The sequence below is a fragment of the Pleuronectes platessa genome, chromosome 6, assembly GCF_947347685.1.
Source record: "Pleuronectes platessa chromosome 6, fPlePla1.1, whole genome shotgun sequence".
NCBI lineage: Eukaryota > Metazoa > Chordata > Actinopteri > Pleuronectiformes > Pleuronectidae > Pleuronectes > Pleuronectes platessa.
Window position 1 is genome coordinate 10,424,796 of NC_070631.1, and position 26,258 is coordinate 10,451,053.

The 26,258-nt window shown below is 41.4% G+C and overlaps 2 protein-coding genes across 3 annotated transcripts; both read right to left on the reverse strand.

Annotated features, from left to right (window-relative positions):
• Positions 1–861: 861 nt before the first annotated feature.
• On the reverse strand, positions 862–11,147 carry LOC128442556 (deoxynucleoside triphosphate triphosphohydrolase SAMHD1). Of its 2 annotated transcripts, none has more exons than XM_053425062.1 (16): positions 10,909–11,147; positions 10,741–10,807; positions 10,510–10,582; positions 8,643–8,803; positions 8,345–8,460; positions 8,116–8,186; positions 6,603–6,764; positions 5,623–5,723; positions 5,405–5,513; positions 5,225–5,316; positions 5,023–5,138; positions 4,780–4,919; positions 4,198–4,308; positions 3,976–4,080; positions 3,686–3,823; positions 862–1,999 (listed from the first exon to the last, which is right to left on the reverse strand). In XM_053425062.1, the coding sequence occupies exons 1-16, from the start codon at positions 11,027–11,029 to the stop codon at positions 1,934–1,936; spliced, it is 1,749 nt and encodes a 582-aa protein (XP_053281037.1). In that variant the 5' UTR covers positions 11,030–11,147; the 3' UTR covers positions 862–1,933. The 2 variants fall into 2 exon arrangements, with proteins under 2 accessions (XP_053281037.1, XP_053281038.1); XM_053425063.1 differs by lacking the exon at positions 862–1,999 and adding an exon at positions 2,051–2,779.
• A 1,517-nt stretch (positions 11,148–12,664) lies between these two features.
• Positions 12,665–25,870, reverse strand: LOC128442558 (deoxynucleoside triphosphate triphosphohydrolase SAMHD1). Its single transcript, XM_053425065.1, has 16 exons — positions 25,556–25,870; positions 25,386–25,452; positions 25,165–25,237; positions 22,484–22,644; positions 21,706–21,821; positions 21,476–21,546; positions 20,288–20,446; positions 19,417–19,517; positions 19,201–19,309; positions 19,010–19,101; positions 18,808–18,923; positions 17,878–18,017; positions 16,588–16,716; positions 16,354–16,458; positions 16,077–16,214; positions 12,665–13,635 (listed from the first exon to the last, which is right to left on the reverse strand). The coding sequence occupies exons 1-16, from the start codon at positions 25,734–25,736 to the stop codon at positions 13,501–13,503; spliced, it is 1,893 nt and encodes a 630-aa protein (XP_053281040.1). The 5' UTR covers positions 25,737–25,870; the 3' UTR covers positions 12,665–13,500.
• Between the last annotated feature and the right edge of the window lie 388 nt (positions 25,871–26,258).

Here is a 26,258-nt window from a genome sequence, read left to right on the forward strand (position 1 = left end):
AAGTAACTGCAGGCATGGTCAGCGCTCACCCTCACTGAGACGACACCCTGCAGAGTTTGTGCGATTGCTCTTGTTTCCTCCTATTCGTAGCCTAATCTAAGGAGTAATTAGCTCCACAGTCTTTTTTAGAAAGCTCATGGCCCCAAGAGCTAGCCTTCTAGCTAGCTAACTTCTTCCAACTGCAGCTAGCCCTTTTCTCCTTAGCACCTACCTTTACATCTTCAATCATCCACCGTGTTGCAACAAATAAAACACCGGCATTTGAATACTATTCTGTGCTGTCCCTGTCTACATTGTGTACTTTTCCTTTTGTTAGGAACCATTGCCTAGCACAGCCTTATTCATTATTCGTGTGCAAGTCGCTCACAGCCACACATAAAAACACACGCACAAGACCACAACGTTGAAATTAGAACTTTATTAACATCACACACACTGTATCAGCAAACCATCACAACTATGGCCAAGTTTCTGATTCGTAAAAGTCAGGCAACCGATGCGCCAGTTGCGAAGAAGCCAAAACTTCGCAAATATGACGAGAGCCATTTGCAGTTTGGTTTCACCGTCACTGGCACGACTGAGCAACGTCCTCAGTGTGTTCTGTGTGCCGAGGTGCTGGCAAATGACAGCATGAAGCCATGCAAATTAAAAAGGCACATCGACACCAAACACCCAGACTTGAAAGAGAAGCCTGTGGATTTCTTTAAAAGGTAAACGTTTTGGCCTCCAGCAACAACAATCCACCATCTCCAAGCATAGGGTTAGGGTTAGGCTCGCGGCGCGAGGGGGGGGGGGGGGGGGGGGGGGCAACTACCCCTAACCAGCTTTGGGGGGGCCCAGCTTACAAAAGTTTGAGAACCCCTGATTTAATCTATTTATTTGAATAGGATTTGTTATATTCCAAAGTATGTTTGTTTGGATTTTTAAGCTATAAGATTTCACAAACATGAAGGGAGGATCCATCATGTACATTCAGACTTTAGAAGTTTCCTATTCATGTTTTCATATAGTAATAAAGCCCTGAACCTAATGTGCAATATAAAAGTGTTTTTGCAGAACATAGTGATGCCACAGTGGAGTTCATCTTGGTCCTTTGACTACCGGCAAAACAAAGAACGTTACGCAAGCGAAAACAGAGTTTTATTTTCAAACTTTTCTTCAACTCTCACAGGATCACCACAAACCGTTTAAAACATTTTCCCTCACATTCTTTCAAAATATAGGTTTTCTAACAAAGCAGCATAAATCCCATTTTGAATATTGCACATGCTAGTGAGGTGGAGACAACAAGCTGTGCAACTTACTGCAAGAACAATAAATAAAAGGATTGCAAAACATGCTCGCCCCTCCCCCTTCCCAAGTATAAATATATTTGCATTAAGATCAAATTAAATCTGCAAATAATCCCTCAGGTAAAAACAAACACTCAGTGTAAAGCTCAGAAACAGTTTTTCTTTGTATATTGTAACTTTTGAAGCTTGATATTAAAAAACAAGCGTATGTGAAAGTTGAATAACACACTGGCTGTATGCTGTAAAACACACTGACATGAAACACACTGTGTTGTTCATCTACTGTTTGAGAGTAAAACATTCCGCTGCCCATGATTAATTGCCCATGATTCAAAGACATGATAGGCTGCTGCTTAGCACAGGGTGTAAAAACAATTCAACTTAAAAACTCGACACTTGTAGCCCGACGCAAGTCCAAAATAAATCCCTCAATCCGACGAGAAAACAAAAGCTAAATTGTGCTTATAATATTGACGAGGGGTAAATTTTGTTTAAGAACCCTGAGGATAGTCCCTGAGCCTTTTTTTCTCCATTTCTGTAGCTTGTAACAATATTATGCTGACAACACTTTCATCTACTGAAAGTGTAAGAGGGGTGTTCGCTCTCCTCTTATTTTAAAGTCTTCATGTGGCTCTCACCAGCTATGTCACTGGAGCCTCCATTGTCGGGGTCACAGGGGTCAACACCGGCGCTGTGATGTCTGCGTCCTGTGTGTAAATAAAATGTCAGACATTGATATTAACATTGACAGTTTAGTGTGGACACTGTCCTGACTGACACAGGGGTCAGTGACAGAACTCTTCTTTACCAGCCAGATAATGAAGTTAGACTAGAGGAAGGTGATCTCTGGACCCCGATTTTTTAAAAAGGTACATATATAGGATCAACACTGATTTTATGAACACATTTCTTGCCTTAGTTTTTCTTCTTTCAGTTCATCCAACATTTCTTCTGTTCATTTCAGTTTTCCTGACTGTATTGTTTTTGGTTGTGTAGAGCCTCACTGCCTCATTCAGACATACTTCGGCTCCCCGCTGTGATTTTATATAAATGCTGTAAAACGGCAGCGATCTTTTTTGAGTGAGAAACTTTTGTGTTACCTAATTCCGCTCTGTAAACTGATGAGTGGTAATCATGTGGGGATATCAATACTGATGTTATTCTGATGAAAATTATCTGAATAGAACTCGTTATTACCGAGCACTAATTGGAATTTAAAAAGGTGCCCTGCCTGTCTACAAAGCAGATTTCCATACCTGAGTTGTTTGGCCACTAGGGGGCAGTGGGAACAAGCTGCGAACCCGACACAGACGCATCCTCTCTGTTACTTCAGGTCTGAGCCCAACTCTGCTCACTGCTGAGATAGACAGAATCGCAGTGCACGAACTGTATGCTACCTCATGAAGAGGAGAACCTTTCCTCTGCAGTGGGCATTACTGTGTATCACTTCAAGTCTTTGGAGCATCACTGGGGCAGGAGGCAGTTAACTGAAGGCCAATGTAAGCAAACATTCAAAGAAGTTGTAAATTTATGTATATAGCTTTAATATCTTACGTAAAATAAAATTCAAATCAAAAACGACACACTGCCAGCTCCACTAATAATGTCCTCTCTTTCCTAAATTTGGGTTTGGGTGCTGCAGTTGCGAATGTGCTGGAATGAGATCAGGTCACAGTCTGACCTGCTTTGACGAGGCTAGCATCGTGATGGTGAACCAGTGATGGGTACTCAAGGCTGGCCCCTGAGGTCGAACCCATGAAATGCTCAAACAGTTCATGGTGACTATGACAGAAAGCTGTCAGAACACAAACGCAGCCGTGTGGCAGCAGACCAGTGAGAGTTCCCGTGTTCGACCTCTGTGCTGCTGCTTGGACTGCCAACAATGAGCTGGACCATCGAGCAATAGAGGAAGGTGGCTTAAATTTTTGTGTGACATGTTACACTCACAATACAGGGTCCTGCTCACTACACTGCTCCAAACAGCCATTTCTGCTCAACATTTACTACGCCCGCCAAGGGGGTTAGGTTTTGTTATTGTTTGTCTGTTATTCACCGGCATAATGCAAAAAGTGCAAAACGGATTTCAAGGATATTTTGTGGAGGGGTGGGGCATCACCCAGGGTAGGGTCTACTGAATTTGAGTGTGGATTCAGATTAGAACGGCTCAAGGAAAAAAAAAACGAAATCTGGATCTCGTGAAAGTATGTGTTTATTTATGTGGTTTAATTAGATGACTGTTGGTGCTGGAGAGAAGTATGTGCACTTTTTTGTTTTCCATTCTCAAAAGTCTCTCCAGTTTGGCCCTTCAGGGTGTGTACCCATCCAATGTTTCAACCAACATTGACACTGCAAATAAACACACAAATCTTTACACTGGAGAAGATAAATCTTACCGTAGGCGTTGTGAATCCGTTGTTTTTGCACCACTGAGCAAAATGCTTCTTGGCGACCTCCACAGTCTTTACATCCCTCTTCTTGCAGTAGACTCGGATCACCTGCTCGTCAAACACCGCTGGAAGCATTTTTGACACCTGACAAGAATGACAAGGGTTTATTTTAAGCTGTAAATTCAAAATAGAGGAAGTGACAATCAATCTTTGTGTTTATAAATATGAGACATGAGAAACATTCAGCTCTGTAAATGCGAAGGCAACTCATGCAAACAAAGATAAAGATGTGTCACCTGGTCATCGCTTATCTGGAAGGCTTTAGTTGGGTCAGTTTTGCAATAGAATCGCACTTTGTTGATGGGGTTCTCCTTCTTCATCCCATAGTTCAGAGAAAAGACCTAAAGGAGAGGTTTTGTACAGTAGGCAACGAATCAACAAAACTAAAATTCACATTTAAAAATTGTTGTTGTTAAATTTAATTTATGAGATAAAAAGTAGTTGAAATGAAAACTCACGTCAACTTTAAAGTCTTCTGGCTGCAGTTTGACATCCTGGACAACCGGGACACCCTGGACACTCTGAGGAGTGGACTCTGCCAATTCTTTTTCCCAGCATTTAATCGCCTCCTTACATATGTGAAGTGGATTAAGTAATAAGAAAAGAGAATTTACCTACAAAACTGTAACACAGAATGATATACTAGGAACAAACTGGTTTCATATCATCTATAAGGTAGCTAATTGGCTAAATCAAAGCAGCAGCTTTTTTGGACAATTGCTAAATCATCAAATATTTGCTTTTTAAAGCTCCTCTTACACAAGGTTTGGATGTTTTTCTTTGAATTGTACTGAAGGGGATTTAATGTCTTTGCATTTAGTTTTGTTGATCAACAAATCAAATCATTATTGGATATAAAGGTTGATGACATGACTGTTCCCTAAAGTGAAGCCAAAGTGTGTGGATATCATATCACTGGAGAAGCAGACAGTTGAACCCTACTTGAACAACATTGATAAAGTTATCAATATAACTTCTAATTTGTAAAAACTAAAATTCAACAGCCAAAATAGTTCCACGAGAAGAACACAAACACACACCGGGGTAACCTCCAGATGTTCTTGTGGATTGGTTTGGCCTAGACACTTGTAGAGGCGTCGACAGACGATGTCTTGTAGAATCTTCTGCGACTCAGCCAGCTCCTCGGAGGACGAGTGGAGTATTTGTTCAAACACATGATCTATGGGACAGAACGGAAATCTGTGAATTTGAATCATTCATGCACACTAATGTGAATATGTTTAAAACGGTTTTAGAGATGGCACACTGAGGAGTCCATGGACCTGTCAGTTTGGTGTAGGCCTCCATGTCGTCTATGGCCGTGGAGAGAGTGAACATCTTCCCTCCTGAGCCTTTAATCTTGATGTGTGGATCTGCTTTTAGAAAAGCCTCAGTGATCCTAAAGAAACATCCGACACATTATCACCTTTCAGAACGACCAAAGGGAAAAGTGAACAAGCTACCTATGAGCAATGAGCTACTCACATGATCTCTATGATGTTACAAACACTGTGCTGGTAGGCTCTTGTGTGGAGGCAGTTCCTTGTGTGGAACATGTCATACAGATTGCCCACCTCCTGTTTAAAGAATATCTTTGGTTTTAGTCACAGCTTAAATGTTTAACTAAGACTTTTTTTTTAAAAAAGAGAGAAAGAGAGTTGTTACTTTGTCTCTGGTACAGATTTGCTTCTGCCCGTCCACCTCACACACCCTGGCGAACATAAGGCAGCGCTGATAATCAAAGTTGTTCTTGATGCCCAGGTGGTAGCAGTCCCTAAGAGGAGAAACATGTGAACAGATTGGCCATTAAACTCACAAGGATTTATCAACATGTGATTTAAGAAACCCTTATTAAAACCAACTAACAAGTCTATAATACTCACCTCGCAAAGTAGTCCCACTTATCCACATCAATGCCATTTCTTTTGTTGGCAACAATCTCATAGAGAAAGGACTTGGCCCCTTGGCGGCCTTTGTAACGCCACTAAGTCAGAAAACAGACATGAGATTCTGATATATTAGACAAATATTTTTAAGGATTAAAAATAATTTTAACTCTGGTTTCCAGAGGCAAGTCATAACACAGTGCCAAGAACTAATGTGGAACTTATAGCATCTGCTGCATACACACTAATAATCTGTGGCTTGCACTGTTAATGTGCCAATGGATTAGTCCATATGCAGGTCAAACTCTTACTGTTAACTGCATGTGCAGGTACACAATGGTGCAAGAGTGTGAGGAACATTAAGTTGCACATCAGTCACCGGTTTTTGTATCTTTTAGGAAGTGAACGTTTATTCTGCACATTTCTGCTCAAGCCTCCACCACATTGGAGCTGAAATTTAGTGCAAGTCAGACCCATAGAATGAATTGCAACTGAAGACACTGAAAACTTTGCAGTTGGGAAGCTGACAGAAAGACACTGCAATGTCGGCCCCTAATCTTATCATGTGAGGAATCTTGAGCTTCTGTCCGTATGTATGTAATTCAAACAGTTCAGTGTATCAACTTCCAACTTGCAAAGTTTCTCTCAGGTGGCTCAAAGAAGTGGATTGGCAAGTTTGGTGCAATTTGGACGCATGAAATGTTCAAAATGAAAAAACTTTGAATGAAATAGTGCTCAGTAGCAGCAGAGGCACTGATTCAGGGCTCTTTATCTGAGCCTTCCCTTCAGCTGCTGCCTGGACCCATTTTACAGGGAACTACATTTAATCCAGAGATCCTCTAGTTAAATGCAGTTTTAGTTCCAGAGTTCCTCAAAGGGTTCTTGGTTCCTTTGGTAAAGTTCCTGCAGTAGAACAATACGACTATAATACTAATACAACTATCAACTGATCTCATATAGGCAGAACTAGAAGTTACCCCCTCAGCTTCAGCTCCATTAGTGTCCAATGGTCCAGCAATCTGCTCCTTGATGAAATCCAGGTCCTCAGGCAGCTTCAGGCCGTGCTGCTCCACCATCTCCTCCTTCAACTTGTTGTGCTCAACCAGGTAATCAAACATGTCCAAAGAGGCCTGCTCATGCTGAAACACACACAGAATCATTTATTAATATTATATAATAATTGTAATTTATGGGAACTTCAACAGTCACAAATTGAAAATGAAACTAACCAGAAAGAGCTTATCTTAAAATATGACTCTTGCAAACAAGAATGCTTATCGGTCATGTTTGCCAGACGGCAGGTCTGTGGTCATAACTTAAATAACGACTGTGTGTTTATAAGCTCTTAGTGTCTCTTATCAGTGACGCTTATTATTACGAACATTGCAACCACTACCTTAGTCCTCAGCTGTCCTGCTGAGAGGCCAGGTGACAATGAGTGCTTAGTGTAGCAGCTTTGTTTTTACAATTATTTTAAACGCAAATAGAAAAATTTCCCTTTCATCCCGATGTTGTTTATTGCTCTAACGTTATCCCATCTGCTACAGCAGGTTTTATTCAAGTATCAAACTTTATATGTTAAAGGTTCAGTTTGTAGAATTTAGTGACATCTAGTTGTGAGGTTGCATGTTGCAGATGAATACCCCTCACCTCACCCTCCCCTTCCAGACATGACAGATAACTTGTAGCAGCCCTCAGTTGTCATAACCTGAGGGCTGTCACAACCTTAAAAATGATTTAGTTTGACCAGTTTGGACTAATCTAAAAAAAATGGCGGCCTCCGTAGAGAGGACCCACTTCAGATGTAAATATAAAGTATTTAAATATAAACGGGCTCATTCTAGGGTAAATAAAACAACCATTTGTACAGGTTAATCTGCAGTTGTTTTAAATATGACATCACCTATTCAAGGGTTTACCATATATGGTGAGAGGATATGTCTCTGATCTTTCCAGCAAAATAACAGATAAACATCTCACAACTTTGTAGGCCCTGTCCAGACCTGGTAATGACAACTGCCACGAGCGATCCAATCACAAGTCGACATGATTCATTTCGTCTGTTCACATCTGGTATTAAAATACACCTGGAATTCCTTCTCCAGTGAGCACTTCCTGATCCATATGCAAATAAACACGTATGCCATTTGTGTTCACAAATACCAAATGATGATGTTTACAGCCGGTTCCAACTACACAGATGTGTCTGTTGTCATTAGCTGCTTACAGACATTCACTGAACTCTGGAGGAGGTGTACGTGTGAACGCTAATGTCAGAGAGAAAGCTTCCAGAGTTTCTGCGCCTGGCTCCTAAGGATTGGTTGTTTATGTTAACGTGTCTGAGCAGTGACTCTCCCACTGGGTGGCTTATATGTGAAAGGCAAAGTGAAAATGGCTTATGTGACCTTGTATCTCCTTGAACTAATTGTTTTGTTTGAGACTCATATGGCCCGAGAAAGGATGAGAACAGGATAAGTCACATTTTCTTACCTTCCAGTTTAGACCAGGACGTGCTTGGGGAATGAACCTCTGATCAAACATATGGGAAAATGGCCCATGTCCTGACAGGAATAATAAAAACATGAAAAAGATGATTAGGCTGCATGGGATCTTTGCACTAAGATACGTGGGTTCTACTCCCATCTGGACAATAGAGGATAATAAAAATACTTTCACTTCCATTCTTACTCGTGCACACACCCACGATGCTCTTACTCACCCAGGTCATGGCAGAGCCCAGCGATCTGCACGCAGAGGATGTCTCTGGGAGAGATGAGGAGTTCTGGCTGCCTGTCATTTAGAGCCTTTACAAGTTGTCCTGCCAAGTGACCAACCCTGTTCCCACACACAACAAAACATTTCATACAAAACAACACAAGACAGTGAAAATACCACAAACATTGTGGAATACAGTGTTTATGAGACATGTTAAAGGACCTTGGTCGAAGAGGTTGACTTTACTCGTTTGTTTGTTGTTTGTTTTGATCATTTGACACTGTCTCTAAATGAGGACACACCCGATGCTGTGTTCAAAGCGGTTGTGGGACGCTCCGGGGAAGACAAAGTAGACCCCTCCCAGCTGCTTGATGTTTCGCAGTCTCTGGAATTGAGGTGTGTCAATGATTCTGATGAGAAGTGGGTGCAACACCACATGCCCGTGGATCGGATCATTAAAGACCTGGCAGGAGACAAGACAACAAAAGAAAGACTGACTCCATCACACCTACTTGCAGCATTAGTGTGCCAAATTGAAACTATCTGTAATAAGGGGTTAAACTGTAAATGTTTAATCTCAATTATAGTGTGGTGTTTGTGATTGTGTTTGGTAGTTTGTGGCTGTGTTCTTCCCCTTCTGTGTTCCCCTGTGTGTGTGTGTGTGGCAGGGGGTGTGGCTGGCTGGTGGCTGCAGCAGGACGAGGCACACCTGCATCCAATCCTCCTCATCATCCTCCTCCTTTTTAAGCCTGGGCGTCTCAGCACTTCGACGCCAGATTATTCTGTCCAATACGGTAGTAAGAGATGAGCAGGAAACTCTCGACTTCCTTATCATTTGGATGTAAGCTAACCTTGTGACTTTCTTCACCCAGGACTCTTGTGTGCCTCGTCGCTCGGCTCTTCATCCTCCACGTTGCCAGGATCTACAAGCCAGCCAGCACCCTGCTACTCCTGCCTTCCTTTTCCTCGCCAGCAAAAATAAACTCTGTTCCTTATCCATCCACTCCTTGTCTGCTTTGGGGTCCAAACCTTCACTTAGACAAAACATATAGTTCTCTTTCACAAGGGTTCTATAACCACATCTTTGGGATCATTACCAATTCAAAAAATATAACGATTAAAATTACAGTGATAATGCCATTAATACTGTCTACTTTTACATTATTGTGCAATCATCCTGTCCCACTTCACTTTACTGAACCCACGATGTTGTTGTTTTCCAAACCTCATTAACAATGCATAACATGTGATGTATCTGAATCCACGAACCTCTAGACTGCGCCTCACTGAGCTGTCTTCATGCTCTCCACTGTGGAGAGCATGAAGACAAGACACGTCATATCGCACCACAATCATATCTGTGATCAATATTGTATTATCACTTATTAGGGTGGAAATGTGTAGATATAAAAAATAAAAAATGTATTTAAAGATATCTACAACTTTGATTGTAGCCGTAAAAACTAAATTTAGGATCCTGAAAACCCTTAAAAAGTACAACCGGCAGTTTTAACATTTAATAGCTCAAGTGGATACTGCAGATACCATATAGACATCCATAAAGAACATTTCACACCTATAATCCATTTCTTACAAAGCCAGTTTGTATTCTGTTACTTTCCCATTGGATGTGAAACTGGACGAGCCTTCAATTTTTGAAGAGAGAATCAAAACATTTACTATCTCTAGATGCAAACAACATCCCGACAAACATGATCCTGCAACAACATCTTGTGATAGCAGCCCGAGAGAATCTTTTCCCATGGGGATTGTGCACAGTTACACATCAAAACACTGAGTCAAAGGTCCCAGTTACATTCACTCTGCGTCAGGTACAATTTAAATATCTGATCCTGCATTCTGGAGAGGAGGAGTTACACTTATGGACAATATTTATAACAGATGTCCACATTTGTAAGATTGCAGTGGTACATAAGGAAACTGACATTCGACTAAATCCATTACTGGATATCAAAAATGTCATCAGGAATTTTGAAAGGTTTCTCATTTTGGAAATCCAGATTTTGATCTGTGGGCAAAACAAAAAAAGAAGAGGACACACAGAGAGAGAGAGAGAGAGAGAGAGAGAGAGAGAGAGAGAGAGAGAGAGAGAGAGAGGAAGAGAAGGAGAGAGAGAGATGACTTGCTGTTTATCTCTGCAGCTGTTACCTTGCCTGGCTCTGCCGCTATCTGCCACAGCTTCCTGGTACTGTGCAGGATCCGCAGACGGTCACCGAGGAGCCTGGGCAGGGTCAAACAGAGGAAGAGGAGGAGGAGAGGATGAAGAGGTTGTGGGTGAAACACCCGAGTTACCCACTGAGGAGGTGCAGCCCTACTCTGACACTTCAGGGGAAACTCGAAGATGTATCACATTTATTTTTAAATCGAACACACACTTACTTTACTCCAATCCCCTGCAGACGCGCGTCATCGAGGTACCTCAGGCCCACACCAGTTATTTTTTGTTCTGGAAGATGAAGCAGACACATGATGAGCTGTCGGATTCAGGTCACATGGGATAAACAAGCGGCTCAACAACATGTATACGTCACCGACACCACCACCGACCTCTGAACGTGTTCTCCCACTCCTGCAGACCCTCTGCCCGCAGGTACCGACACGTTTCCTCCACGCCCCCATCGAGTGTAGTCCGAGTCCCGCGGCGCTCTCTTCTCCGGCTGCGGGGCATGCAGAGGAACCGGCGCTTGTTCGGGTTGATACGGGAACGGGAAGCCGCACTTTTACAGCCGGTACTGTTGAACCCCAGCAGCCTGACACAGCTGATTGCGCACAAATGACTCTGAATATTACACGGGTATCGTTAAATTGACCGGCTGCGTCAAAGTGAACCGAAACACTACCAGCTATTTCCCGTCAGGGATTTCAAAATAAAAGTCCACTGCACCCTTTTCCCGAAACCCTGCGCCTGATAAATGGACGGAGGGTCCGTGACGTCACCCATTGGTGTCTGCAGAATGAGAATGAATCACAGTCTGCTGTGATGTCCTGAGGTTGCCCCCTGCTGGCTGCTGGGTTCCTCTGCTGCTCTAGCTTTGTTTGTGCAGCTTGTGATTAACCAAAGTTGTCCATAAAAGAAAATCTTAATATCCTTCAAGGGCAATTTGATGTACAACCAGCAATCATCAATTGATGACAGAGATAGTAATTTTTATTATTAAATATTGATGAATGAAGAAAAAATTGGGCTCCAGCAGAAGGTCTATCTGTGCACGTGCCTGGTCCTCACACTTCAACAGGTGTGGAGAGAAGTTAGAGGGAAAGGGAGTGAATGATGAAAAGAAAGGGAGGAGAAGCAAAGATAAAGCAGTCGTGGATTTTGACCGTATGAAACATTTTTGCGTTTGAAAAATTAAATACTGCCACAGGATGTGTAAGAGTGTGTCTGTGTGTGTGTGTGTGTGGGTCCACAGTGCATCAGGGCAGTGTGTTTCTGCGGACGTCCTGTTGGACAAACCTTCCTGGTTGAATTAGAACGGGGACCCACATTATTATATATCAAACTTGTCTCATGGGTTCAGATTATTTCCATGTAATATCCTAGTTAAATCCTTATTTTAAACAATAAAATAGGTTTGAAAGTATAATAATGAGACTAATACAGAAATGTTTACTATCTTTTAAAGTAGAACGTTCTCGTTATAACAAACGTAGTCTGTATTATCATTGTAAGGTATATAAGGAGATATTGTCATAAATCGATCAATTCTTATGATTTGTTATATTGGGCTATATCATAGACACATTAGTGCAGTAACATATTACTTTGAAATTAGCTTTTAAGAGGTTAACAGGACAGCAAGGGTCACATACCCTGTCACTTGATTTAAATCTGCTGAGTTACAAAACATTTTCACAAATCAATGAAACATTTGGAAAATCCCATTTACTCAAATATTTGTTTTAATACATTAAAAATATTGCCTAAAAATAAACCCTAAGGCTCAGGGCCCCCTTTGGCTTGAGAGCACCGCCCTGAGCAAGGCACCTTACTCCCCCAACATCTGCTCCCCGGCCGCCGTACATGGTCGCTCACTGCTCTGTGTGTCCTGCATGGGTCAAAAGCAGAGGTTATATTTCCCTACCTGCATGAGTATGTCTGTGCATAGGACTAATAAATGCATCTTAATCTTAATCATATTGGCACAAATGAGTGCACAGCGCCCCCTAGCGCTCAAACGCTCTTGTAACATGAACATGTTCTTCCAGGTTCAACAAGTGTTTTTGCAGAACATAATGATGCCACAGTGGAGTTCATCTTGGACCTTTGACTACCGGCGAAACAAACAACGTTACACAAGTGAAACAAAGTGAAAACAGAGTTTTATTTTCAAACTTTTCTTCAACTCTCACAGGATCACCACAAACCATTTAAAACATTTCACCTCACACTCACACAAAATATAGGTTTTCAAACAATCCAGCACAAATCCCATTTTAAATGTTGACATGTTAGTGAGGTGGAGACAACAAGCGGTGCAACTTAATGTAAGAACAATAAATAAAAGGATTGCAAAACATGCTCGCCCCCCCCCCCCCCCCCCTCCGAAGTATAAATATATTTGCAGTAAAATCAAATCAAATCTGCAAATAATCCCTCAAGTAAAAACAAACACTCAGTGTAAAGCTAGGAAACTTTTCTTCTTTTTATATTGTAACTTTTGAAGCTTGATATTAAAAAACAAGCGTATGTGAAAGTTGAATAACACACTGGCTGTATGCTGTAAAAACACACTGACATGAAACACACTGTGTTGTTCATCTACTGTTTGAGAGTAAAACATTCCGCTGCCCATGATTAATTGCCCATGATTCAAAGACATGATAGGCTGCTGCTTAGCACAGGGTATAAAAATAAATCAACTTAAAAACTCGACACTTGTAGCCCGAAGTTAGTCCAAAATAAATCCCTGAATCCCATGAGAAAAAAAAAGTTGTCCATATAAAATTGAGGAGGGGTCAATTTTTTTTTAAAACCCTGAGGATAGTCCCTGAGGCTTTTTTTCTCCATTTCTTTTTCTTTAAAAAAACTGCTTAGTTTCCAGCTTCAATCAACACACTCACCTCGTAGAGAAATATAATGTTGACTCAACACTTCTCATCTACTGAAATTGTAAGAGGGGTATTCGCTCTCCTCTTATTTTAAAGCTTTCTTTTTGCTTTTTTCGGCTCACTCTGTCTAACAGCGTTGTAACTAGAGCCTCCATCGTCACAGCCATTGTTGTTCGGCTTGTCGGGTTTCATAGGGGTCAGCTCCGGCGCTATGATGTCTGCGTCCTGTGTGTAAATAAAAATCAGACATTGATATTAACATTGACAGTTTAGTGTGTACACTGTCCTGACTGACACAGGGGTCAGTGACAGAACTCTTCTTTACCAGCCAGATAATGAAGTTAGACTAGAGGAAGGTGATCTCTGGACCCCGATTTAAGAAAAAGGTAAAGGATAAACACTAATTTTATAAAAAAAATGTCTTCTCTCGGTTCCTCCACTACTAGTTTCGTTCATTTCAGTTTTTTCCTGACTGTATTGTTATTGGTTGTGTAGAGCCACACTGCCTCATCAGGAAATTGTTATGCTTCCCACTGTCATTTGATATAAATGCTGTAAAATGGCAGCGATCTTTTTTAGGGAGATACTTTTGTGTTAAAACGAATTGGTTATTAGGAGTGGTTATTGTGTTGTGATATTCCATACTGATGTTTTTTTTATTTAAAATATCTAAATTTGAATTTAAAAGATGCCCTGCCTGTCTACAAAGCAGATTTCCATTCCCCGAGTTGTTTAACCACTAGGGGGCGGTGGGAACAAGCTGTGTACCGGACACAGACACATCCTCTCTGTTACTTCAGGTCTGAGCCGATCTCTGCCCACTGCTGAGGTCATGATAAGAGATAGACAGAATCGCAGTGCACCAACTGTCTGCTACCTCATGAAGAGGAGAACCTTTCCTCTGCAGTGGGCATTACTGTGTATCACTTCAAGTCTTTGGAGCATCACTGGGGCATGAGGCCGTTCATTTGAAGGCAAAATGTTAGCAAACGTTCAAAGAGGTCGTAAATTTATGCAAATAGCTTGAATATCTTTGTAGCTCTTACTTAAAATAAGCTTCAAATCAATAACGACACACTGCCAGCCCCACTATAAACGTCCTCTGTCCTAATAGTTGGTTTGGGCGCGTCAGTTGCGAATGTGCTGGAATGAGACCAGGTCAGACTATAAACAACATTTCTCCCACAAACGGCAGTCAGTAACCTGTGTTTTTATACAAGGAGAAGAGGTGGTTGTTGGTGAAGTAAGCTGCCTCCAGATATATCATCTGCCTCCACACCAGCCAACAGCAAAATTAAATTGCAATAGCCACATTTCAACCAGTAGGGGGCAATCACTATACATTTTTACTACACAAAATATGGAACTCAAATACGAAGCACTAGAATGTCAAGATGTGTACCTGAATCAATCAACAACACAGCCACAACACGTCACGCCCACCAACCTGCCCTCAGCCCGAGTTTCAGTTCCTACCTTCTAACCTCTCTCCTTTCATTCATTACTGCTTCTGTGCATCTACATATCGAGTTGCACTCGTTTGTTTCGGGCTTTCGGGTAATTTCAGGTATTGTGTTTGTGTCTTTCTATCAACCGTTGCTCCCGATTCTCCGCTCCTGCCCCGTATCAACTGGTGTGTGATCTGATAACTGGTTTGACATCTTGCCTGTCATCTCCAAGTAACTAACTGCTGCCTGAAGTTGTTTGTGTTTGTTGTCGTGCTTGTGGGTTAAAGCCTGTCTCCCACTTTTTTTATCCACCTGGTATAGAGATCTAGCTTGTGTGAGAGGTGATAAGAATAACACATGTTCAGAGTTGCATCTGTCATGGGGTGGGTCACACTGGGAAAGCCCGATGATCTGAGCTACTTTTACCAGGGTAGGATAGTGATGGTGAACCAGTGATGGGTTCTCAAGGCTGGCCCATGAGGTCGAACCCCATGAAATGCTCAAACAGTTCATGGTGACTATGACAGAAAGCTGTCAGAACACAAACGGGGCCATGTGGCAACAGACCAGTGAGAGTTCCCGTGTTCGACCTCTGTCCTGCTGCCTTGACTGCCAACAATGAGCTGGACCATCGTTCAATAGAGGAAGGTGGCCTAAATTTTTGAGTGACATGTTAAACTAACAATACAGGGTCCTGCTCACTACACTGCTCCACACAGCCATTTCTGCTCAACATTTACTACCCCCACCAAGGCGGTTAGGTTTTGTTCTTGCTTGTCTGTTATTCAGCGGGATAATGCTAAAAGTGCACAACTGATTTCCAGAATATGTTCTGGAGGGCTTGGGCATCACCCAGGGAAGAGCCTACTGAATTTGAGTTTGATTTAGATTAGGGGGCGGCTCCAGGGAAAAAGATCCGGCATATTTAAGCGACTGATATTTTTGATTGTGTATAATTTGGTGCAGAACCAAATAGAAATCTGGATCTCGTGAATGTATGTGTTTATTTATGTGGCTTCATTAGATGACTGTTGGTGCTGGACAGAAGTATGTGCACTTTTCTTAGTGCCATTCAAGTTCCCTTTGTTTTCCATTCTCAAAAGCCTCTCCAGTTTGAGGCAAACACCCTTCAGGGCGTGTACCCATCCAATGTTATCAACCAACATTGACACTGCAAATAAACACACAATTCTTTACACTGGAGATAATAAATCTTACCGTAGGCGTTGAGGATTTTTTGTTGTTGCACCACTGAACAAAATGCTTCTTGGCAGCCTCCACAGTCTTACCATCCCTCTTCTTGCAGTAGACTCGGATTAGCTGCTCATTAAACTGCGCTGGAAGCAGATTTGACACCTGACAAGAATGAAAAGAGTTTATTTTGAGCTGTAAATTCAAAATAGAGGAAGTGACATATTCAATCTTTGTGTTTTTTATACATTCAACTCTGTAAATGCAAAGGCAACTCATGCAAACAAAGATAAAGATGTGTGACCTGGTCCTCGCGTATCTTGAAAGCTTTAGTTGGGTCATCTTTGCAATAGAATCGCACTTTGTTGATGGGGTTCTTATCCTTCATCCCATAGTCCAGAGAAATGACCTAAAGGAGAGGTTTTGTGCATTAGGGCCACGAATCAACAAAACTTAAATTCACAATTAAAAAATGAAATTCTTTCTTTTGGAACCAATGAAATGTATGAGATAAAAAGTAGTTGGACTGAAAACTCACGCTAACTATAAAGTCGTCTGGCTGCAGTTTGACATCCTGGACACTCTGGACAACCGGGACATCCGGGACACCCTGGACACTCTGAGGGGTGGACTCGGCCAATTCCTTTTCCCAGCCTTTAATCGCATCCTTACAGATGTGAAGTGGATTAAGTAAAAATAAGAAAAGAGAACTTACACACAACACTGTAAGGCAGAATGATTTACGAGGACACATATACAACCACATATGGTTACACTTCTTAGTTGAAATCACAATCTACTTTCCAACATGCAATAGAAAATGAATTAATTCATAATATCTTAGGAACAAACTGGTTTTCATTTCATTTATAAGGAAGCTAATTGGCTACATCGAAGCAGCAGCCATGACATTTTTTCACAATTGCTAAATCGTCCAATATTTGCATATTAAAGCTTCTCATACACAAGGTTTGGATGTTTTTCTTTGAATTGCACTGTTGGAAATTTTATGTTTTGGGGTTTAGTTTTGTTGATCAACAAATCAAATCATAACTGGATATTGTCATCATACTGGATTGATGACATGACTGTTCCCCAAAAGTGAAGCCTCAAGGCCGAATTATAGTCGGGTTGCACGCACGCACGCATGGACGCAAGACACGCAACACGCCCCTTTCGTGCCCTCTGCGGGCTTGCGTGCGTCGGCCAATTTTCTAACTATACGACAAAACGACGCGAGCCTCACGCAGCCCGCAAGGCTTGTGATTGGTCTGCTTACTACATCCCGTCCGGAGTCTAGTTTCCGGTTTCATGCCCCACAATACGCGGAAATCACGGAAGATTTAGAAGAACGAATATGGACCAAATAGAAGAGCACTTGGCAGAAGAGATCCGAAAGTATGACCACTTGTGTAACCCGTCACTGACTGGCCGATTTGTCCGCCAGAAATAGACTATGAGGAGCCGGAGTGGCGATGTAAATAAAAAGGCGACGAAGAAGAAGACGTCTCTTCTTTGTGTGTTTTGTCTTTGAAAAAAAAAAACGTTACTCCGCCTAGGGTTCTGGCGGTGAATTGCGTTGCAACACGCGCAGCACGTTAGAGAAGTATAAACCAAAACGAGTCCGTCGATGCAGCTGCGTGGCCTTCCGCGGTTGCAGTCGCAGGACTATAATTCGGCCTTAAGTGTATGGATATCATATCACTGCAGAAGAAGCCAGTTGAACCCTACTTGAACCACATGGATAAAGTTATCAATATTACTTATAATTTGTAAAAACTCGAAATTTAACAGCCAAAATAGTTCCACACGAAGAACACAAACACACCGGGTTGACCTCCAGACGCTCTCTTGGCTTGGTTCGGCCCAGACACTTGTAGAGGCGTCGACAGACGATGTCTTGTAGAATCTGCCGCGATTCCTCCAGCTCCTTGGAGGACGAGTAGAGTATTTGTTCAAACACATGATCTAAGGGTCAGAACGAAAATCCGTGAATTTAAATCATTCATGTACAACCTGAATGCATTTAAAACAAGGTTTGAAGTAGATGAAGTACAAGTACTTCAAGATACAAACCACTGTCATGGGAGTACATGCAAATACCAATATGTGTTAACCGGTGCTGTTATACTCTATGTTAATGCAGTTTTTGCAGACTGTGAGCATTTGTCTCTTTAATAGTGAACAACACTATGATCTGTAATTGTGCTGTTTGTGCAGCCTGACCGATTTGGATTTTTGGGGTTGGATGGTGAAACTGGGAGTAAAAAACATTCCAATACTGATGTATACGACTAGATGATACGACTTCATATTTTACAGTTGAAATAAACTTTATGACTTAATAAAAAGAAAACAAGTAAACGGAAATATATAGAACTTGAAGTAAATTGAAAATGCAAACATTTACTTTTTCTGCACTGATAATTCTATGAAATCAAAGTTCAAAATTGTTATGATAAGCATTATAAAAACAACAATAAGAATTTGCTATGGCAAATGACATATTTTCAAAAAACAATGGTTTTCAGCATAGCTCCTTCTGTTAAAATAAAGGTTTTTGTATTGGTAATCATAAATAAGGATATTCTTATGTCTGTTAAAGGCTCATATTGGCTGATTTTTATCGGCCAACTGATAAATCGGTCGGCCTCCAGGCTGATGAGGGCCCACAACAGTTGCACAAAAGAAACCATGGTTTCAAACCAGAAAACAGTTGGACGAACAAGCTAAACGGCACACAGAGGCATCCACGGACCTGTCAGTTTGGTGTAGGCCTCCATGTCGTCTATGGCCATGGAGAGAGTGAAAATCTTCCCTCCTGAGCCTTTAATCTGGATGTATGGATCTGCTTTTAGAAAGGCCTCAGTGATCCTAAAGAAACACCCGACACATTATCCCCTTTCACAACGACCACAGGGAAAAGCAAACAAGCTACGTCCGAGCAATGAGCTACTCACATGACCTCTATGATGTTGCAAACACTGTGCTGGTAGGCTCTTCTGTGGAGACAGTTCCTTGTGTGGAACATGTCATACAGATTGCCCACCTCCTGTTTAAAGAATCACTTGTGTTTTAGTCACAGCTTAAATGTTTAACTAAGACGTTTTTTTAAAAGCTGATCAGAAGGAAAACCTAAGAGAGTTGTTACCTTGTTTCTGGTACAGATTTGCTTCTGCCCGTCCACCTCACACACCCTGGCGAACATAAGGCAGCGCTGATAGTCAAAGTTGTTCTTGATGCCCAGGTGGTAGCAGTCCCTAAGAGGAGAAACATGTGAACAGATGGGCCATTAAACTCACAAGGATTTATCAATGTGATTTAGGAAACCTTTATTAAAACAAACTAACAAGTCTATAATACTCACCTCGCAAAGTAGTCCCACTTATCCACATCAATGCCATTTCTTTTGTTGGCCACAATCTCATAGAGAAAGGACATGGCCTCTGGGCGGCCTTTGTAACGCCACTAAGTCAGAAAACAGAGAAATGAGATTCTGATATATAAGACAAATATGTTTAAGGATTAAAAAGAATTTTAACTCTGGTTTCCAGAGGCAAGTCATTACACAGTGCAGAGAACTAACGTGGCACTCATAGCATCTGCTGCATATACACTAATAATCTGTGGCTTGCACTGTTAATGTGCCAATGGATTAGTCCATATGCAGGTCAAATTCTTACTGTTAACTGCATGTGCAGGGAAACAATAGAGCAAGAGTGTGAGGAACATTAAGTTGCACATCAGTCACTGGTCTTTGTAGCTTTTAGGAAGTGAAACATTTCTTCTGCACATTTCTGCTCACTCCTCCAGTTGGGAAGCTGACAGAGAGAGAGTGCAATGTCGGCCCCTCATCTTATTATCATGTGAGGAATCTCTGGTTGAGCTTCTGTCCCTATGTATGTAATTCAAACAGTTCAGCGCATAGAGTTGCAAATTTGGTGCATTTGGACTCATGAAATGTTCAAAATAAAAAAATGTTTGAATGAAATAGTGCTCAGTAGCAGCAGAGGCACAGATTCAGGGCTCTGAATCTGAGCCTACCCTTCAGCTGCTGCCTGGACCCATTTTACAGGAACTAAATTTAATCCAGAGATCCTCTAGTCAAATGCAGTTTTAGTTCCAGAGTTCCTCAAAAGGTTCTTGGTTCCTTTGGTAAAGTTCCTGCAGTAGAACAATACGACTATAATACATATACAACTATCAACTGATCTCATATAGGCAGAACTAGAAATTACCCCCTTAGCTTTAGCTCCATTAGTGCCCAATGGTCCAGCAATCTGCTCCTTGATGAACTCCAGGTCCTCAGGTAGCACCAGGCCGTGCTGCTCCATCACAGGCTTCAAGTTGTTGTCCTCAACCAGGTAATCAAACATGTCCAAAGAGGCCTGCTCATGCTGAAACACACACAGAATCATTTATTAATATTATATAATAATTGTAATTTATGGGAACTTACACAGTCACAACTTGAAAATGAAACTAAACAGAAAGAGCTTATCTTAAAATATGACTCCTGCAAACAAGAATGCTTATCGGTGACGTTTGCCAGACGGCAGGTCTGTGGTCATAACTTAAATAATGACTGTGTGTTTATAAGCTCTTAGTGTCTCTTATCAGTGACGCTTATCATTACGAACATTGCAACCACTACCTTAGACCTCAGCTGTCCTGCTGAGAGGCCAGGTGATACTGACTGCTTAGTGTAGCAGCTTTGTTTTTACAGTTATTTTAACCGCTAATAGAATTATTTTTTGCTGTAACGTCATCCCATCTGCTACAGCAGGTTTTAAACAAATATCAAACTTTCTGTTAAAGGTTCAGAGTGTAGAATTTAGTGACATCTAGTGGTGAGGATGCATGTTGCAGATGAATACCCCTCAGCTCACCCTCCCCTTCCAGACATGACAAGGAACTTGTAGCAGCCCTCAGTTGTCATAAAAACCTAAAAATGATTTAGTTTGACCAGTTTGGACAAGTGTAAAAAACATGGCGGCCCCCATAGAGAGGACCCAGTACAGATGTAAATATAAAATATTTAGATAGAAAAGGTCTCATTCTAGAGTAGAGAAAACAAGAACTTGTACAGGTTAATCTGCAGCTGTTTTAAACATGACATCACCTATTCGAGGGTTTACCACTATATGGTGAGAGGATGTGTCTGTGATCTTTCCAGCAAAATAACCGATAAACATCTAACAAACTCGTAGGTGTGAACACAAATGTCAGAGAGAAAGCTTCCAGAGTTTCTGCGCCTGGCTCCTAAGGATTGGTTGTTGGTGTGAACGTGTCTGAGCAGAGACTCTTCGAATGGGTGGTTCATATGTGAAAGACAAAATGAAAATGGCTTATGTGACCTTGTATCTCCTTGAAATAATTGTTTTGTTTGAGACTCATATGGCCGAGGATAAGTCACATTTTCTTACCTTCCAGGTTAGACCAGGACGTGCTTCTGGGATGAACCTCCGATCAAACAAATGGGAAAATGGCCCATGTCCTGACAGGAATATTAAAAACATGAAAAAGATGATTAGGCTGCATGGGATCTTTGCACTAAGATACGTGGGTTCTACTCCCATCTGGACAACAGAGGATAATAAACATACTTGCACTTCCATTCTTACTCGTGCTAACACCCACAATGTGCAATGCTTACCCAGGTCATGGCAGAGCCCAGCAATCTGCACGCAGAGGATGTCTCTCCGAGAGATGAGGAGTTCTGGCTGCCTGTCATTTAGAGCCTGTACAAGTTGTCCTGCCAAGTGACCAACCCTGTTCCCACACACAACAAAACATTTCATACAAAACAAGACAAGACAGGGAAAATACCACGAACATGACGCATAAAGAATTACTATTTTACTATTTAATAACACTATGTTTCAAACGCAGCTCTTAAGGAGTCTTTGCAGTGAATTTATTTAAACAAAATACTAAAGTATAGGAAAGAAAGTATCTGGAATTTGTCTCACAAAACGTATATATATGAAATACGTGGGATTTATTAATTATAAAAATATTTGTTATCATCCGAATCCCGCCAGGACATAATTTCGTTTGAAATTCCGTAGACTTTCACCTACATTCATCTGCTTCATTTTCAGCAACACCAATCCTTGTAGAAAACATTCCCATGTTTACCATCATCATTTAAAAATGCATATAATTGCCAGTCAAATTATGTAAAGGGTGAAACAATCACGTGTAGTGTTAATGAGACATGTTAAAGGACCATGGCCGAAGAGGTTGACTTTCCGATTTTCAGCATTATTTCGCAAAAACTATTGATTGGATTTCTACGAAATTCGAGGGAAGGATGATAAAAGGGGATTATTTTTTAAATCCATTTAACATTTTTTGAATAATTTCTGAATCTTAATGAAAAAAAATCGAACACATTGATCATTTGACCCTGTCTCTAACTGAGGACAAACCCGATGCTGTGTTCAAAGCGGTTGTGGGACGCTCCAGGGAAGACAAAGTAGGCCCCTCCCAGCTGCTTGAGGTTTCGCAGTCTCTGGAATTGAGGTGTGTCAATGATTCTGATGAGAAGTGGGTGCAACACCACATGCCCGTGGATGGGATCATTAAAGACCTGGCAGGAGACAAGACAACAAAAGAAAGACTTACTCCATCACTCCTACTTGCAGCATTAGTGTGCCAAATTGAAACTATCTGTAATAAAGTTAAAGGTTCAACTGTAAAATGTCTAATCTCAATTACAGTTCTCTTTCACAAGGGTTTGATAACCACATCTTTGGGATCATTACCAATTTAAAAAATATAATTGTAGGCATTACACTGATAAAGCCATTATCACTGTCTGCTGCTGAAACATGGGAATTTGGTTGTTTTATCTTATTTTATCTTTACATATCAGCATCAACCCCAATAAAAAACTAATCAGTCAGGCTCTATTTGAAATCGCTCTACCACAATATAAGAGTGGAAACATGTGATAAAGATAATAACAATAATAAACATTACAAACAAAAAACTCTTGCACGGAAACTCGCAGAATTTAATGAGGTAGGTGAAATGCAGGATGTGCAGGGCAAGGAGCACAGCGAGTGATCACACACGATTTTGATTGTTTGTACAACCTCACTAACACCGCAATAACATGTGATGTAACTGAATCCACGAACCTCTAGACTGCGCCTCACCGAGCTGTCTTCATGCTCTACACTGTGGCAAAGCTGTCCTAGCGTCTTATCGCACCACAATCATATCTGTGATAAATATTCAATGTGATCAATAAGTCAAAACTGTATCCTCACTTATAAGAGTGAAAATTTGTAGATATCAATAATAAAAAATGTATCTCAAGATATCTACAACTTTGATTGTAGCCGTAAAAACTAAATTTAAGATCCTGAAAACCCTTAAAAAGTACAATTGGCAGTTTGACTATTTAATAGCTCAAGCTGATACTGCAGATATGTGTCATTCACTTCTTACTAATCCATAAAGAAAATTTCACACATACAATCCATTTCTTACAAAGCCAGTTTGGATTCAATTAGTTTTCCATTGGATGTGAAACAGGAAGAGCCCTCAATTTGTGAAGAGAGAGAAAACGTTGCTCTTTTCTCGAGAGAATCAAAACATTTACTATCTCCAGACGCAAACAACATCCCGACAAACATGATCCTGCAACAACATCTTGTGATAGCAGCCCGTGAGAATCTGTTCTCCTGGGGATTGTGCACGGTTACACGTCAAAACACTGAGTCAAAGTTCCCAGTTACATTCACTCTGTGTCAGGTACAATTCAAATATATAATCCTGCATTCTGGAGAGGAGGAGTTACACTTATATCAATATTTATAACACATTTGTAAAATTGCAGTGGTACATAAGGAAACTGACATTCGACTGAATTCATTACTGGATATCAAAAAAGTCATTATGAATTTTGAAAGGTTTCTCATTTTGGATATCCAATATCCAATTCATGAGAAGTAAGAGTTGAAATACAGATCCAGTCCAGCGAATAAATGTAAAAACTATTTGCCATACATGACACTGGACAACACTCTTCCCCTCATACTGTAGCAGGTTTTCCATTTTTCTATTTTAAAACTGCTTTACCTCCTCTTTTTCATCAAGTGTCAGCATTTGTTACATAGCAAGTTCCTCAAATGGATGAATGTGTTTTTTTCTAATTCGGATTCTAAAGCTTCCACCTTGCAGAGGACACGTCTGACTTCAGAAGGAATTGGAAACTAGATTTCCTTAATTTTAGAGCACATTTGAAATTCACTCATTATCCCCTCCCACTTTGCCGATGGAGGGGTGGGTGAAGTGTTTTGAGTCCACAAACACTTTAGGAGTTTCAGGTGTAAATAGCCTTGCAGCCAAATCAAATGTAATTGAAGTAGATTGTGACCAATTCTTTAAACGTAAAAAAAACAACAGAAAGAAAAGTATAAAAAGCATCCGTACTGCTCCTGTGGTGTCATCCAAGTGCCAGTAAGCCCCAACATTAAAATTCGACTCGATACAGCGTCATTTACATCATGTTTTAGCCTAAATGTCCGCTGGTATCCTCCTAGCCTGGAGCCATATTCACGTTTGTAAGCAAGAGAAGTACCGGTAGCATGGCTAACTCCATTAGCAACTCTGCAACATTTCTGCCAAAACATGGTGTAAATTACCTCGTTTTAAGTCGAATTAGAATGTCGGGGCTTGGATGAAAACACAGGAGCATTATGGAGGCATTGTACGTTTATTTTTTTTCTGTTGTTTTTTTCCATTTTAACAATTGGTCACAGTTAACTTCAATTGTATTGGATTTGGCTGCAACGCTGTTTACCCCTGAAACTCCGAAAGTGTTTGTTGGACTCAAACACTTCACCCAACCCTCCATTGGCATAGTGCTAAGTAGATGATGAGCACATTTTCATTTTGGTTGAACTGTCCCTTTAAAAATTCTTATCTGACTTTAACCAGATTTTGAGCTGTGGCCAAAACAAAAAAAGAAGAGGACAGAGAGAGAGAGAGAGAGAGAGAGAGAGAGAGAGAGAGAGAGAGAGAGAGAGAGAGAGAGAGAGAGAGAGAGAGGATCCTCCCTTTCTGTCTATCTCTGTGGCCTCGACAGTGCAGCTGTTACCTTGCCTGGCTCTGCCGCTATCTGCCACAGCTTCCTGGTGCTGTGCAGGATCCGCAGACGGTCACCGAGGAGCCTGGGCAGGGTCAAACAGAGAGGATGAAGAGGTTGTGAGTGAAACACCCGAGTGACCCACTGAGGAGGTGCAGCCCTACTTGCAGCTGACACTTCAGGGGAAACTCGAACATGTATCACATTTATTTTTAATTCCAACACACACTTACTTTACTCCAATCCCCTGCAGACGCGCGTCATCGAGGTACCTCAGGCCCACACCAGTTATTTTTTGTTCTGGAAGATGAAGCAGACACATGATGAGCTGTCGGATTCAGGTCACACGTGATAGAGAAGCGGCTCAACAACATGCAAACACATCACCGACACCACAACCGACCTCTGAACGTGTTCTCCCACTCCCGCAGACCCTCTCCCCGAAGGTACCGACACGTTTCCTCCACGCCCCATCGCGTGTAGTCCGAGTCCGGCGGCGGGTTCCCGGGCGCTCTTTTCTCCGGCGTTTTGAAGCTGTCGTCGGGGAACGACGCTGCCTCCAACGGTCGTTTTTGGTTCTCCATGCAGAAGAACCTTGTTCGGGTTGATACGGGAACGGGAAGCCGCACTTTTACAGCCGGTAATGTTGGACCCACGCCGCCTGACACAGCTGATCGCGCAAAGAAGACTCTGAAAGATACCCGGGGTTTTGTTATTTGACCGGCAGCGTCAAGGTACAACGAAAAACCACTAGCTTTTCCCTTCCGTAATTTCAAAATAAACGTCTACTGAAACTACTACTACTACTGCTAATAATAATATGAATAATACAAATAATGTTATTGTTGTTGTTATTATAACTTTTGTACGGGTAAAACCCAGTAGAACACAAAGTATTTGTTTAATGATATTAATTTCTAAGTTAAAACACTGACTTCGGGTGAGTTATTTAAATAGTATCGGCAGCTTGACGTTGTTCCGCTTTACGTCAGCTTGTAGAGGGCGGGGCTGGATTCAGTTGAACGAGGGAAACCAGAGCGGTGACATCGAAATCTCGGATCATGTCCGTGACGCTGATGAGAGCCTTATAAAGGCGGCTTATCTGA